Source organism: Homalodisca vitripennis, chromosome 5 (assembly GCF_021130785.1).
Source record: "Homalodisca vitripennis isolate AUS2020 chromosome 5, UT_GWSS_2.1, whole genome shotgun sequence".
Lineage (NCBI taxonomy): Eukaryota > Metazoa > Arthropoda > Insecta > Hemiptera > Cicadellidae > Homalodisca > Homalodisca vitripennis.
The window spans coordinates 23,083,189-23,096,558 of NC_060211.1; the positions used below are offsets into that span (position 1 = coordinate 23,083,189).

General features: G+C 31.9%; 1 protein-coding gene across 1 annotated transcript in view; it reads right to left on the bottom strand.

Annotated features, from left to right (window-relative positions):
* Positions 1 to 4,146: 4,146 nt before the first annotated feature.
* Positions 4,147 to 13,370, bottom strand: part of LOC124361840 — a 37,278-nt gene continuing 28,054 nt past the window's right edge. The window contains exons 16-19 of the mRNA XM_046815842.1: positions 12,428 to 12,493; positions 9,082 to 9,123; positions 6,580 to 6,615; positions 4,147 to 4,264 (exon numbers count right to left, since the gene is read on the bottom strand). Coding sequence (XP_046671798.1) covers positions 4,211 to 4,264; positions 6,580 to 6,615; positions 9,082 to 9,123; positions 12,428 to 12,493 — 198 coding nt within the window. The 3' untranslated portion in view covers positions 4,147 to 4,210. The remainder of the gene's footprint in view (positions 4,265 to 6,579; positions 6,616 to 9,081; positions 9,124 to 12,427; positions 12,494 to 13,370) is intronic.

The window sequence follows — 13,370 nt, forward strand, 5'->3', positions numbered from 1 at the left end:
TGTTTAGTATTTGAAGTTTTGAAAATAGTTTAGTAATCACCTGATCCATATTTTGTTGTTGGAAAGGTTTTAAAGTTATGAAGTTGTATAATAATGATAATAATAAGCACGATATATTGTATAGACGATGTAAACTAAGTTTCATTTTTTTATTTTTCTTCGGTATAGGTACGCGATAAGACAATTAGCATTTTCACAGATAGCCATGCAGCATTTAAGGCGTTGGACTCGGTGTGGACTCTGAGATTGCTATCAAGTCGTTTCTTCCCTTGCCAGAATCAACAATATGACTGTGTATTGGGTTCCTGGTCATGAGGGGATCTCTGGGAACGAAAAAGCTGATGCCCTGTCCAACTTGGGCTCAGCGAGCAAAATGGTGAGACCTCAACCGTTGTGTGGCATTTCTAGGTGTGAATCCTTTGGGGCTATCTCAAAATGGGTTCACGCTGAACATGAAAGAAGGTGGAGGCTGCATCCGGGTCTGAGAATGAGCAGAATGGTTCTACAGTCGCCTTCCCCTAGGGTGACGTCTGACCTTATATCACTAAGTAGATCGATGTATCTCAGGTTATGGGGCTTATTACGGGACATGATCACCTGAGGAAGCATCTTCACAGAGTCGGTATCCTTCAAGGAGATCCGCTCTGTAGAATGTGTGACGATCAGGAGGAAACTGCCGAACACTTGCTCTTTGACTGTCCTAAAATAGCAAGGGAGCGGTATTCCATATTCGGTAGTTTGCACAAGGATGGCGAATTTCCACAGGAGCAACTGATAGGTTGATTTCGGCGGTTTGTATAATTTCTAAAACCGTAGACTGATAGTTTCAAGGTGTGCTTCCGGGATGCGCAAAAGGCCCTTGAGGCATAAGCGCATGGCAATAGGCCGCTCCTTACAAGAATTTTTTTGAAAATTAAACCATGAATTACGGCCTTTACAATGAATAAACAGACGTGTTTATTTCTGAGACGTAATGAGGTTTTGTCTCATACCATGTGTTCAAACGTGTATTGTGGATGTGGAACGATGTTAGGTATACAATACTGTGACAAAATTATTAAAAAAAACTATTACACATAGCTAACATAATATTTACTCTACCTTCGGATAATGTTCCATTATATGTGAAGATATTAAAACCGAAAGTAATCTATTGCCAGTTTACTCACGGCGTACTTTCATATTATAACGAGTTACTTCTGACAATAATTACAAAATAATTCCAATTGAATTTAATAGTAAAAATGGTCAAATCTATGGACAAAAGTATTATTATAGAGTTATTTACTTTATATGTAGTTTATAAACCAAACAAAGTGATAAACAATGTTTATTCAATTTGATGAGCGTTAGCAAAGCCTACCATGCAAGGGGCTGCTGCACAAATTTCATACCTCACTGCATGCGCCATCGATTTCTATGTTCTATGATATTAGACTAAAAAAAAGAACAAAATAGTACATATTACTCCATGGGATTGACTGAACGTTAGCGAAGATTTTGACATTGGTCTTATGGATATCGAGAAAATTGCAGACTAAATAAATGTGCACATAAATTGATTACAATCATGACATTTTATCACGTGAAATATAACCACATGTAGCCTAACTATTTATATTGAATTGAATTGAATTGAATCATAATTTATTTCCAATTTCGGTACATGAAATAGTGTACAAACTTAAACTCCTTAAAACATAAACAAAGAGTAACAATGTAAAAATTAAGCAGTAATTATAAGTTATTTAATAATATACAATTAAGTAGTATATTTAATAGTATATAATAAATAATATACTATTTATATAACTAGTTGTACATTCGTTAGTAGTAACAGTTAATTTATTTTAAGAAGTTGAACTCATTAATAAAAAATATTAGTGACCTAGGAAATAAGCCTACATGGGCCTGTAGAAAGCCTGTGCGTAGGCTCGAGTTGCTGCCATGAAACCGTGGACGGATTGTAGTTTGCTGTCTTTATTCAATATAAATCATTTGAACTATGTGGTGCGCTCGTCGCGCGCGCCCACGCACACACACACACACACACACACACACACACACACACACACACACACACACTTCATGGAATATTGTACTAATGTCAATCTTAGCGGATAATTAAAAGTATTAAAATTTAGGATGGTGTATTCCCAGAATCAAGAATATAATAATATATCTTATGATGTATTTCATCTGTAGGCTATAAAACTGCATTTTACAACGTTCTTCCAAAATGAGTTCAATGATGGCGGATTACTGAGAGTTATTGAAACCCATGAACTGTTGCACTGGTGTAACAGAACATGAACTGATGTAACTTTTATTATGTGTTCCGGGGGATGTAAAACTTTATTATCTCTAAGATTGTCTGTCCGTCCGCAGGAAATCGAACGATGAGATATGGACTTGCAATTTTGCGTGCAATCTCAGGTGAGCCTTTAACGCAACACTTTTAGTGTAAAGTATTCCTACTCCAATCAGTTTTAACTTAGGTCATGATTATGTTAGTCGTTTACATCAATTACGTAAGCTTAAAATATATTTATATGTATTTATTGAACTTGAACTACTATATTGCTATAAACATTTTTATTACTACTACGATGTAAAAAAAAAACTAATCAACATCAATGTGGAGTATTTAATTTCACAGACAATTATAATTTTAAACTAGTGCAAATGGTATATCAGGTGGAAGTATCTATGTATGATGTATTGGAATTTAAAAAATGTAACTAATAGTTTGTGAGATTCTAGTATATTCAATGACGTATATCGATGATCAAAAGAGATAGCATCCGAGGCAGAAGACTAAAAATGCTGGTGTCAGCTTGTAATACATATCATATTAAGCCTATGATGTTTCTAAGTTAAATATAATACCTAGACATTTCATAAACTAATAATGGTACATTTATTAGTGGTAATTGTTGTTGTCAATACATAACATGGCTATGGCGAGAAGGAATAATTCTATGGTAATAATCAGTTTAGCTCCATTTCACCATCCACTTAATTGAAATGGAGCTAAACTCAATATTCCTATTGAACCAACCCTTCCGACCACAACCATGTAAAGTATGGAAACTAGGTTGCTCAACCGTGCTTTAGGATTGTGTCTAAAACATCGTAGAGCACTTAATTGTGCACCTGATGAGGCAATAAGAATATCTCTTCATCTAGATTACTCTTACACTTGATAGCGATGGGCAACCATACAGAGCTCCTTTGTAGCCCAGGTATCTCTGACTTTATACGGATCTCTTCAGATACTTGTGGACACCGGACTCCAGGGAACAATCTGTACCACGTGAAATGGAACTAACCTCAATATTGCTATGGTTGTTGCTGTCCACTTCAGACAAGAAGGTGAGATACCTATCATCGCTTTAGTTTGAAAGGATCTTTGTGCTGCTTTCGGAGCGACAGGATATTCATGATGAATAAGGTTGGGAGTAAAGGTTACTTCCTGTTTAGATCCTCCGATACATGCACAGCGGAAAGATAAAGGACACAATCTCAGTCATGTCACTTGGCTTTGTTCCATTCTCTTCCAGTAAAAGCCAGCAGAAAAGACACGTTTAGGCCTACAAGAACCTAAGTGAACTCCATCGACTCAAACAGTCCATCACCCAATAATAAGTATTTCATGTTTGTACTGTACACTCCACAGAGCCTGCAAATGTTTATATGCATAACCGGCGTGTTCAGAAAGGTTGTGTCATTTAAATCATAAACAAATTCAAACTTGTTGTTACTTCCATTCAAAACCAAGTCGTCTGCAAATACAAACATTGAAAATAGTAGTTAATATGCTGCAAGGGTTACCTTAGTACGAGTCATTAATATAAAAGAATACAGAGACATCATATATTAGACTTTCTTGAGGAAAAGAAAGCTTTATTTAATATATTTTATTATAGCTTCGTTTGAAAATATTCATGATCAAGATTTCAATTTGTACATGCTTCATAATGTATATGGAAAAATCTGAGCCTTTTGTATTGATTGATTAGTTCGTATTTCCCATATCTGTTATAAGACTTTTAATAGAATTTTTAGACAAACATAAAACTGAAGATAGAAAACATAACTATTTTTGTACTATATCCATACTTCCTAAAGTAAAATAAAAATCAATTACTATAAAAAAAGTTTTATTTTGTATACATAACTTTCCACACTTCATAATTAGAAGTAAAGACTATTGGCGACGCTGCAATACATTTTGAGCTACTTCGTTTACTCTTTGCCTCGCCTGAAAGTAGGAGAGCAAAATTAAATTATACGTTTTACTTATTATAAACAATTGAAACTATTTAAAATTTATATATAACAATCCTTAATACGTTAATAATATTTTGTTACAAAATTTCATCTTGAACACAAAAAGTTGATAAAACTATTATGCATGACTAAATATTGAATCTTATTATAAAGAACATAATTATTTTTTTTCACCATATTATTAGTTTAATACGTTCAAATGAATATTTCCAGTGAATAATCTAAACAGTAAACAACAGCATAAACACCCTACTAAGATTTATACCATGCTGGTTTTACCCGACAGTACTTAGATTACACTTTTACGACGTCATAAGTCAAATGTTATTGAAATAAATGTTACTTTTTGATTACATACATTACACACTTGACGTTTGTGTAAGCTTTAACTCTAAAATCTAAGTAACCAAGAAAACATTAACGTTGGAATTCATTAAAACTGTCAAAAATCTTCAGTAAGTAGAACAACATGATCAACAAATCTACAGAGACTATAAAAAATTAATATAATTTTATATATTCAACATGTGTGAGTCGAATAAATATAAGAGGACCATGCATCTGGGTCTACATGCATATCTCCTCTCGCATAATTTGATTTTTTGCCGTTTTTATATACGTTACTCTATTAAAATATGTTCACTTTTTAAACTTACCCCGTTTAACCATATCTACATAAATTTTCTTACATGTAATGTAATAATATAAATCATGTCCTTTTTACAGTAGTCTAGCTTAATGAAGACTGAAACCCTAAAGTAGAAAAGTCTGTCACAGAAAATGTAGTGTTTATTTCTGTATAAAAAGCTATGCATTTCTTCGGCAATATGACTTTTGTTAACTATTGGTTTTTTTTTTTTTTGTTGGCGCTTCTCAGACATAGTAGAATTTATTCCGTTACGCGATAGGTACATTATCAGTTGCATCTGCCTTAAGCGTAGATGGCTGGAGGCATTAATAGATAAGATAAGAACGTTATCAGACCCCTGTTCTTGTAAAAAAGGTAAGTCACAATTATGTTAGCCTTATGAATAACATAAGGTTAACATAACCTTAACAGTTAAGGTTAACTGTGGTTGCTTTATTAAGCAACTACAGTGTGGTGCTTTCTTCTGTAAGACTTTATAATGTTTGGTGTGAGCTATCAAAATAGATTGTAATTAGCTAGTAATTAAACAGTCTTTAATTATGCTTAATGAAACAAAGAAGGCTTCAAAATGTTCAGTTTATTAACTATATATACAGACGATGTTTGCTTAAATCCAACTGAAAAGGTTGGAGCCATTTACTTTACGACATAACTTAAACACGGTCAAAACAATCGGGATTGATCATGCAACAATTTAAGAGATTTTAATGACATCTTTTCAGAGAGTGCATAGGGAAGGTGTTACATATCTATACCATTTACCTGGTCGTCACAAGGGTGTTCAGAAAGTAAACATGGTAAAACTTCTCAGCTTTCTTTTGTTTAGGAATGGAAACAATTGGTCTCGTAATAGCGTAAAAGAATGTCAGGCATGTAATATGGTGCCTCCATCTTAACAGCATGAAAATGTGCTTTTCCCAGAAACCCAGTTCTAGATCCCAATTATTTATTTTGTCACCACTCGAATCAATTGCTATCATACAATGAGAACAGTCGCGAAAAGGGAGAAATTGAAATGAGATATCCAGTTTATTATCAAGTAACTCTGCTCGTTATTTTCCTCAGTATTCATTGCGGTATGGTGACACCATCACAACAACGTATATGTGCCTTTACCTGGTAATGACTGAACTGTTGCAAAAATTTGTTTAATAACGGCCGTAACATAACCCTGACATGGCCTTCAAAACAAGTGAGTATTTCATCGCCATTTTGGTGGATAAGTTAATGGAGAAAATGACATACTAAGCAATTTCCAAGCATATGTTAAATACATAGGCGTCTAGACAGGCTTGATCTTAAAATGCACAGTGGACGTAAATACAATTTTGGTGGCCGTTTATGATAATTTGGTTCAGATAATTTGCCTTACTGGACTCTACAAGTCCAAAATAGTGTGGTTTTTACATTTGGTCACTTGGAGAAACCACGCCTTTAGCACATAATAATAGATGCTAAACGTAAACAAAATTAATGGAGCGCAGAGCCCCAACATCTCGGTAACGTGTTGAGACAAATACATTAGTCCTAGAATCCATGAAAATTATTGTAAATATTTCGTTCAAATCTCAAAAAGACATATTACATATGTGAAAAAGCTTTATAAATTGTATTGATAAATACTTAATAAAACTTACGTCACACATGATGCTCTGAATTTGTTCCAAAGCTCTCTGTAAAACAGTATTATTATTAGTCATAGAGTAAGTATTATTAGTAAAAGATTAACTTACACGTACAATAATTAACAGACAATAATGTAAAAACTAAATTTCTATTTTTTTGCATTATTTTAAAACACTAGTAATGATTTTCATTTTAAAGTTTTCTTTCTAGAGAGAGAAAAATGTTTTGTAAATGTGTAATACAAATATATTCAAAAATGTAATAATCTCTAATTAATAATTACATATAAGCAGAAAAAATTATTCAGTTGGTAAGGAACCTTCTTGGTAGCTCGGTAAAATATATTAGCAATATTTTACGTACCATTTATTTAAAGCTTCCTTTCTAGTTATAGTAAAATGTGGATCATGCTAGAATTAGCATTTAAAGAGCAAACCATATATTTTTATTTTAAGAAAACAAATAAAGAAAAGAAGTAAAGCATGTGAAATTAGATATCGAATTATAAAAATAAATAAATTGTACACTTAGTGACATACATTATTTATTCCTTGCATCATTAAGCATAATAGGAATAACCAACTAAATTTTGTGCTCACTTATAAATTTTACTATTATCTCTAAATGTTTGTGTAAAAATGCATTGAACACTCGTCGCATACATTTGAAATTTAAAATAGTATTGATATAATGGTAATGGTATAAAATTGTATTGATATCCATAGTAGCGGTAGTACACAACTTAAATTACACCAAAGATTCCTAATTTTATCTTATTGAACTTTGCTTTGTAATTTCAGTACAACATGTTTCTGAACAGACGTACAGATAGACACTGAGAGACTGGCCTTTGACTTTTTGACCGTAAAATCAATTGAATGTTCCTTAGACCAGACGGAAACTATATAACAATCTTCTATGGACTTCCTGGAAGAGTTATCACACAGCTGGATGGATAAATGGATGTTATACTCTTTACTCCAAAAGCAATTGAACGTTCCTTGGACCAGACGGAAACTATATAACAACCTTTTACGGACTTCCTGGAAGTGTTATCACACAGATGGATGGATAAATGGATGTTATACTCTTTACTCCAAAATCAATTGAATGTTCCTTAGACCAGACGGAAACTATATAACAACCTTCTATGGACTTCCTGGAAGAGTTATCACACAGCTGGATGGATAAATGGATGTTATACTCTTTACTCCAAAAGAATTGAACGTTCCTTGGACCAGACGGAAACTATATAACAACCTTTTACGGACTTCCTGGAAGTGTTATCACACAGATGGATGGATAAATGGATGTTATACTCTTTACTCCATAAGCAACTGAACGTTCCTTGGACCAGACGGAAACTATATAACAACCTTTTACGGACTTCCTGGAAGTGTTATCACACAGATGGATGGATAAATGGATGTTATACTCTTTACACCGTTTACCCCAAAATCAACTGCGTGTTTCTTGGAGCAGACGAAAACTATATATCAACCTTCTACGGACTTCTACGAAGTTTTATCACACAAGACAGACGGAGAAACAGATGGAATACCCTCTAACCCCAATATAATTAGGGTTCTCCCTTAGACCACGAGAAAGCTATAAACCACTTTATAACTCTCTATGATCTTCCTATCAAGAGTTAATGCAAAGACGGGAGAAGGAAACAAACTGCCGTACCCTTTTTCGAATTTGTCCCAAAATGTTCTTATTTCTTCTTTGGTATCAACGAGGAACTTGTGCTTCATATTTTATTTCTAGAACATTGTACACCAAGACTTGTCTTTAGTTGCATTTTGACCCTAAAACATGCTAGTGTTCTTCCTTGGACTAAAAGTAACCTATATACCAAGCTTTAAGGACTTTAGGACTTTTCTATCAAGATTTATATCACATAAGGGCAGTCAGACAAATAAACAGACGGTCTGTTGTTTTATCTTTGTCGTCCCTAAATTAATAGCGATCGTATCTGGACAATGCAGACGCAGATAGTTTCATATCTTTTGGACCTTTCTATTATATATTCGGACAGACAGACAGATAACGTTAAATGTCCAATAAGATCTGTCCGGACCTTTAATAAAGTATAAGTATATGTTAAAATATATCCACCACCTCATATTTACCATTCTTTTACTTCTCTTTATAAGTATTAATAGCAACATAATTTTATCGAGGTCTGAGTATATTCTTAATTATTAATAAATGATCAATCACATGTTTTTATAACGTTCAGATTCAATAGGGTTTACAGTTATTATTTTATTATTGAAAAGAAACAAAAATGAGGATTGAGAAAGAAGTCACGTGCAATAAAACAAATAAATATTATTGGACGAACTGTATTATAGCGAGCTATTTTCATATTTATAGGATTGAGGAAATTAAACTACGTTTCATAATTTACTTTTAAGGATCGTTAAGTACTAAAGAATTATTATCCAATGCATAAAAACTACAAGAGTTATATAATAATATTACAATACCATATATCGATTACTTACAGCAGCTGTTTCCCTTCTATTACCAGACTGTGTTGGAAAAATCTGTAATTGATAATTGAAACGTAATATCAGAGTTGTACTGTGGTATTGGCATTTACTATTTTATACAAGCTGTATAGTTTTGTATATCCGGTTTATATAAAACTATACACGCTGTATAATTTTGTATATCAGGTTTATATAAAACGATTAGATCCGCTGATCGAAATTGAGCACTTAAACTTGGTTTAAAAAGTAATTCTTTATAAAAGAATATATATACATCTAATTATATAAACTGTTTTTCCTATAAAACAAACCAACAATCGTAAGTAAAATCTTAAGGCAAAACTATACAAAAAGGAAACTTGTGTTTCATACATGATACTTCTTACGTTTTGTTAGTAGTTATTACAAAGAACAATGTAATAGGAAATTTCACATTTTTATTTACATTGAAATCATTTAGTCAAAAAGTACTGACATCCATTCATTTCTTTAAGTTTAAGGTGTAATTCCATATGGTTTAACACTAAATTGTCCATTTTTTTATATTTGTTCTCTTCCTTCAAGATTATGGATAGTACACAAATTCATCATTAATACATTTTTTACAAAAGTGCTTGGTAAAAACACCTTGGTAACATTTACTTTAATTAGTTTTACTCGTAATTTCACATTAACATTTTTAGTGGTTAGTAAACAATAGCAACACAGAATCACCCACCTAGATTGTTATAGGAGATGTTCAAACTGTTTCCCCTCTTTTCTTGGCAAAATCCCAGCCGATTATAATACGTACAGACACACACACACACAAACACAGTCTTAGAAGCCTACTTTTATCAAAAGACAACTAAGATGTTTTTTTACAGTTTTTATAACTTTTAGGACGGATCCGTATGAATTACATTTCCGACGCGTGGAATCAATTTGCTTTATTCCACGACGTATAAAATATGTCAAAAAGAGTATATTTGTGACCATTATAATTTATTCTGCCCTTAGTACTTTTTGTGTTATAGTTGATATTGACTCGTTTCCCTGATGAAAAGTATACACAAGTCTGAGAAGCCTACTGGCTAAAAGAAAAGGTTGAAATAAGAAGTGTTGTTACTGTCAAGCTTACTCTATGCTTTCAGAATTACAATTTAAAAACAAATTGAAAATAGTGGTTAAATTAATTAAAGATATGGCTGTGCTGTTATAAAAACAATGCTTGCTTCCCTTTCCGGACGAAACGGGCACTGCAAGGTTAGTTCGGCTGATACTACTGGCTCTGCATTCTGCTGCTACCTCTCGGGAATCGTTTGAACTATTTGAAACAATATTACAGCTGTTTTCTCGCAGTACATTTACTGGTTTATTGACAAGCAACCAAAGTCCAGCTGCCGATAAGTCTTCTGCCGATGTAAACAAACTAGTCCAGTAACTGTGAATTGGGTTCTCTGTAATTTATAGTTGTTTTCGTTGTAATACAGGTTTGTTTTAGTTTGTAATCTAATGTAAATATATGGGTAAAGTGCGATTAAATAATGTAATCAGTATTATGCCCCATTTTCAAGTGAAAATACGTAACTTTATTGTTTTGAAAAGAGTTAATAGGTTATAGTTTTGAAGCAATGCGTGAATATTATTGGTTATGTACTATTCATGTTTCTGATGGATGCAGTTACAAGTGGATTAAAAGTTGATGACATTAGGAATATACTATATGATGATTTATTATTCAGTTATGAAAACCGATTTGCCTCCATCTGATCTAGGACAAGAAATCCCTAACACTTGTGGTAATTTAATTTTCATAGTTTATTGGAGTATAAATACCGACGTAAAACAGGCCATAGATTCCATCCATAAAAAGAACGAGTACCAGGAACTAGTTCCTAACTGAATCCTAACCTAGTTCATCAACTCAAACCATACAAAATATATATATTTAATTAATAACTGTAAAATAAATGTATAAATAATAAAAAATAAGTTAAGATAGACATATTCAATAAATTAATATGATTTTACGCACCAATAGCTTTAAAATACACATTCAACTTATGATTTTTGATTTAAAAACAACAACGAAACATTTGTTTTAAATATTAAATTATAAATTAAAATTTAATCGTGTGACGAAAACTATTGTTTAGTACCTTGTTTTACTTTCCATTTAAAGCATTATAGAAAATCATGCATTACCTTATTATTTCATAATAAAAAGTGTTAGTTTAAAAATGTGTTTGGTGTAATGCAACTTTGCCTAGATTGGATTTTTCGCAACTTAAAAAACCAGTTAGGCGTTCCCCGGAGGGATTTTCGTAATGGGGTTAATCTTGTATGTTAAACAGGGAGCCTAAAAATATCTATGTCAAATTTCAGTAGAATCGTTCTGGTAGTTTTTGATTGAATAAAACACATACACAGACATACCATTATATTTGTATTTAATATCATAAATATATTGTGTGAGAGCGTTAAACATTATATGAGTAACAAAAGGAAGAATGTTATAGTAAAGATATTTTGTGTTTACTTAACTGGCAGAACATCATACGTATGATGTTATAGTATCATAATAACATAACATAGATAAAAGATATAATATAGTAGGTATTAGAAACCCTTATTGCAGGTCATAAAATGTTAATATACTAATAATATTTGTTTAGCTGCGACTGTACACTATTTTGACATTTGTAAAACCAGTAGATGAAGTAAATGCAAAATATTCCAAGTAAAAGTTTATCTACTAACCGCAGAATTGATAAAAGAATGGCAACACTTTAACCCGTTTAGACGTTAGTTATCATAATGAGGGATATCTATATGATAATTTATTCTTATATGCATGAAAATGTTCAATTACTTTTCAGTTCATGAACTACATTAATCGAGATCTACCTGAGTGCAGTGTGGTTCAAAATTCTACATTCCTATAAGCTTCTTACATGTACACTATCAAAGAATATAAGGAAACTAAGCATACAGGGATTCTTGTAATCCATTAAGGATTTTCATAGAATTCATATTCAGGAAAAATACGCTAAGACTGTAGTACAGGTAATTTATTTTAATAAAACGAATTTAATGTTAAATGTAATGTTATTTAAACGCATAGTAGTGTTAAACATAATATTAAATTTTTTAATTTGTAATTTCAAAGATTAAATAAAACTTTAAAAAAAAACGAAAATTATTTATGATATGAAGTAGTTTTTTATTGTTTCACTTCAGATAACGTATATCTACCAACCCTTTTGTAATTGTTACTTGCGTGAAAAACAATGAGAGCAATTCGTTTCAATAAACTCATAATCTATGAGTAAAATCACTGGAGTAAAAAAAATCCATACAATATTTCAGTACTTACGTCTGTGTGTCGGAATTCATTACGGTAGCCTGGGTCACGGCGAACTCCTTCAGGGGTTGGCGTAGGCTAGAAGGATTCCAAATCAAATTTTACACCAATAATCAGATTAAAAGTTGAAAAACAAATTTTATAACACGTATAACAAGCGTACTAGTAATAGTTTCGTTAAGATTTAACAGTTTGTTTGATCAGCACATTATGAAATTAACATTAGTCTTTCGATGATACTCTCATACTATACATGCAGTACTATGCTCAAATTTAATTTAGGATTCGCATCAGCTAGAAATCATTTTCAATTTCCAAAGTGTCAATATATATTGTTATGTTAATGCCCCCTCCCCATCCATTACAGGTACATGAGTATGTTGCTTTCCTCGATACTCAGTTTTGGAAATTTGCTTCAAAAAGTTAATGCATGCTATATATTATTTTATGTTTACCACATGCGTAATGTATTGAAACCATTCCAGCAAAATAATAACAAATCCTTGCCACCCACACTTATTTCCCCAACTCTTTGCCCTTTTTATGTTACCATTTCGATTTCTATAGTATAAAACTAATGTTTAACTTATTTTAAAACCATAAGTTTTATAGATAAATTGTGATAAAAGGTTGTGTCTGTATAATTTATTTCTTCAGATAATTAAAAAGGCACTAATTAATTGCTTACTCCTAGGAACTTATTGAATAACATCGTAAAAATGAGTTGGTTAGCTTTAAATTTCAATAACTTTACTATTTTTTTTTATAAATTCTAATGCTATTTTAGGAAAATTGAGATCTTTTTTTTATTAGGAGCTTGAGTTCTTATAGTATCCAATTTAATCCAGGATTCAATGCTGAATATTAAAATACATTTTTTTATTTTATTGTTATTAAGCTTTATTGCTTTTTTGGATACCTTAAATTAAATATTTATTTAGAGCCTGCAGCTATA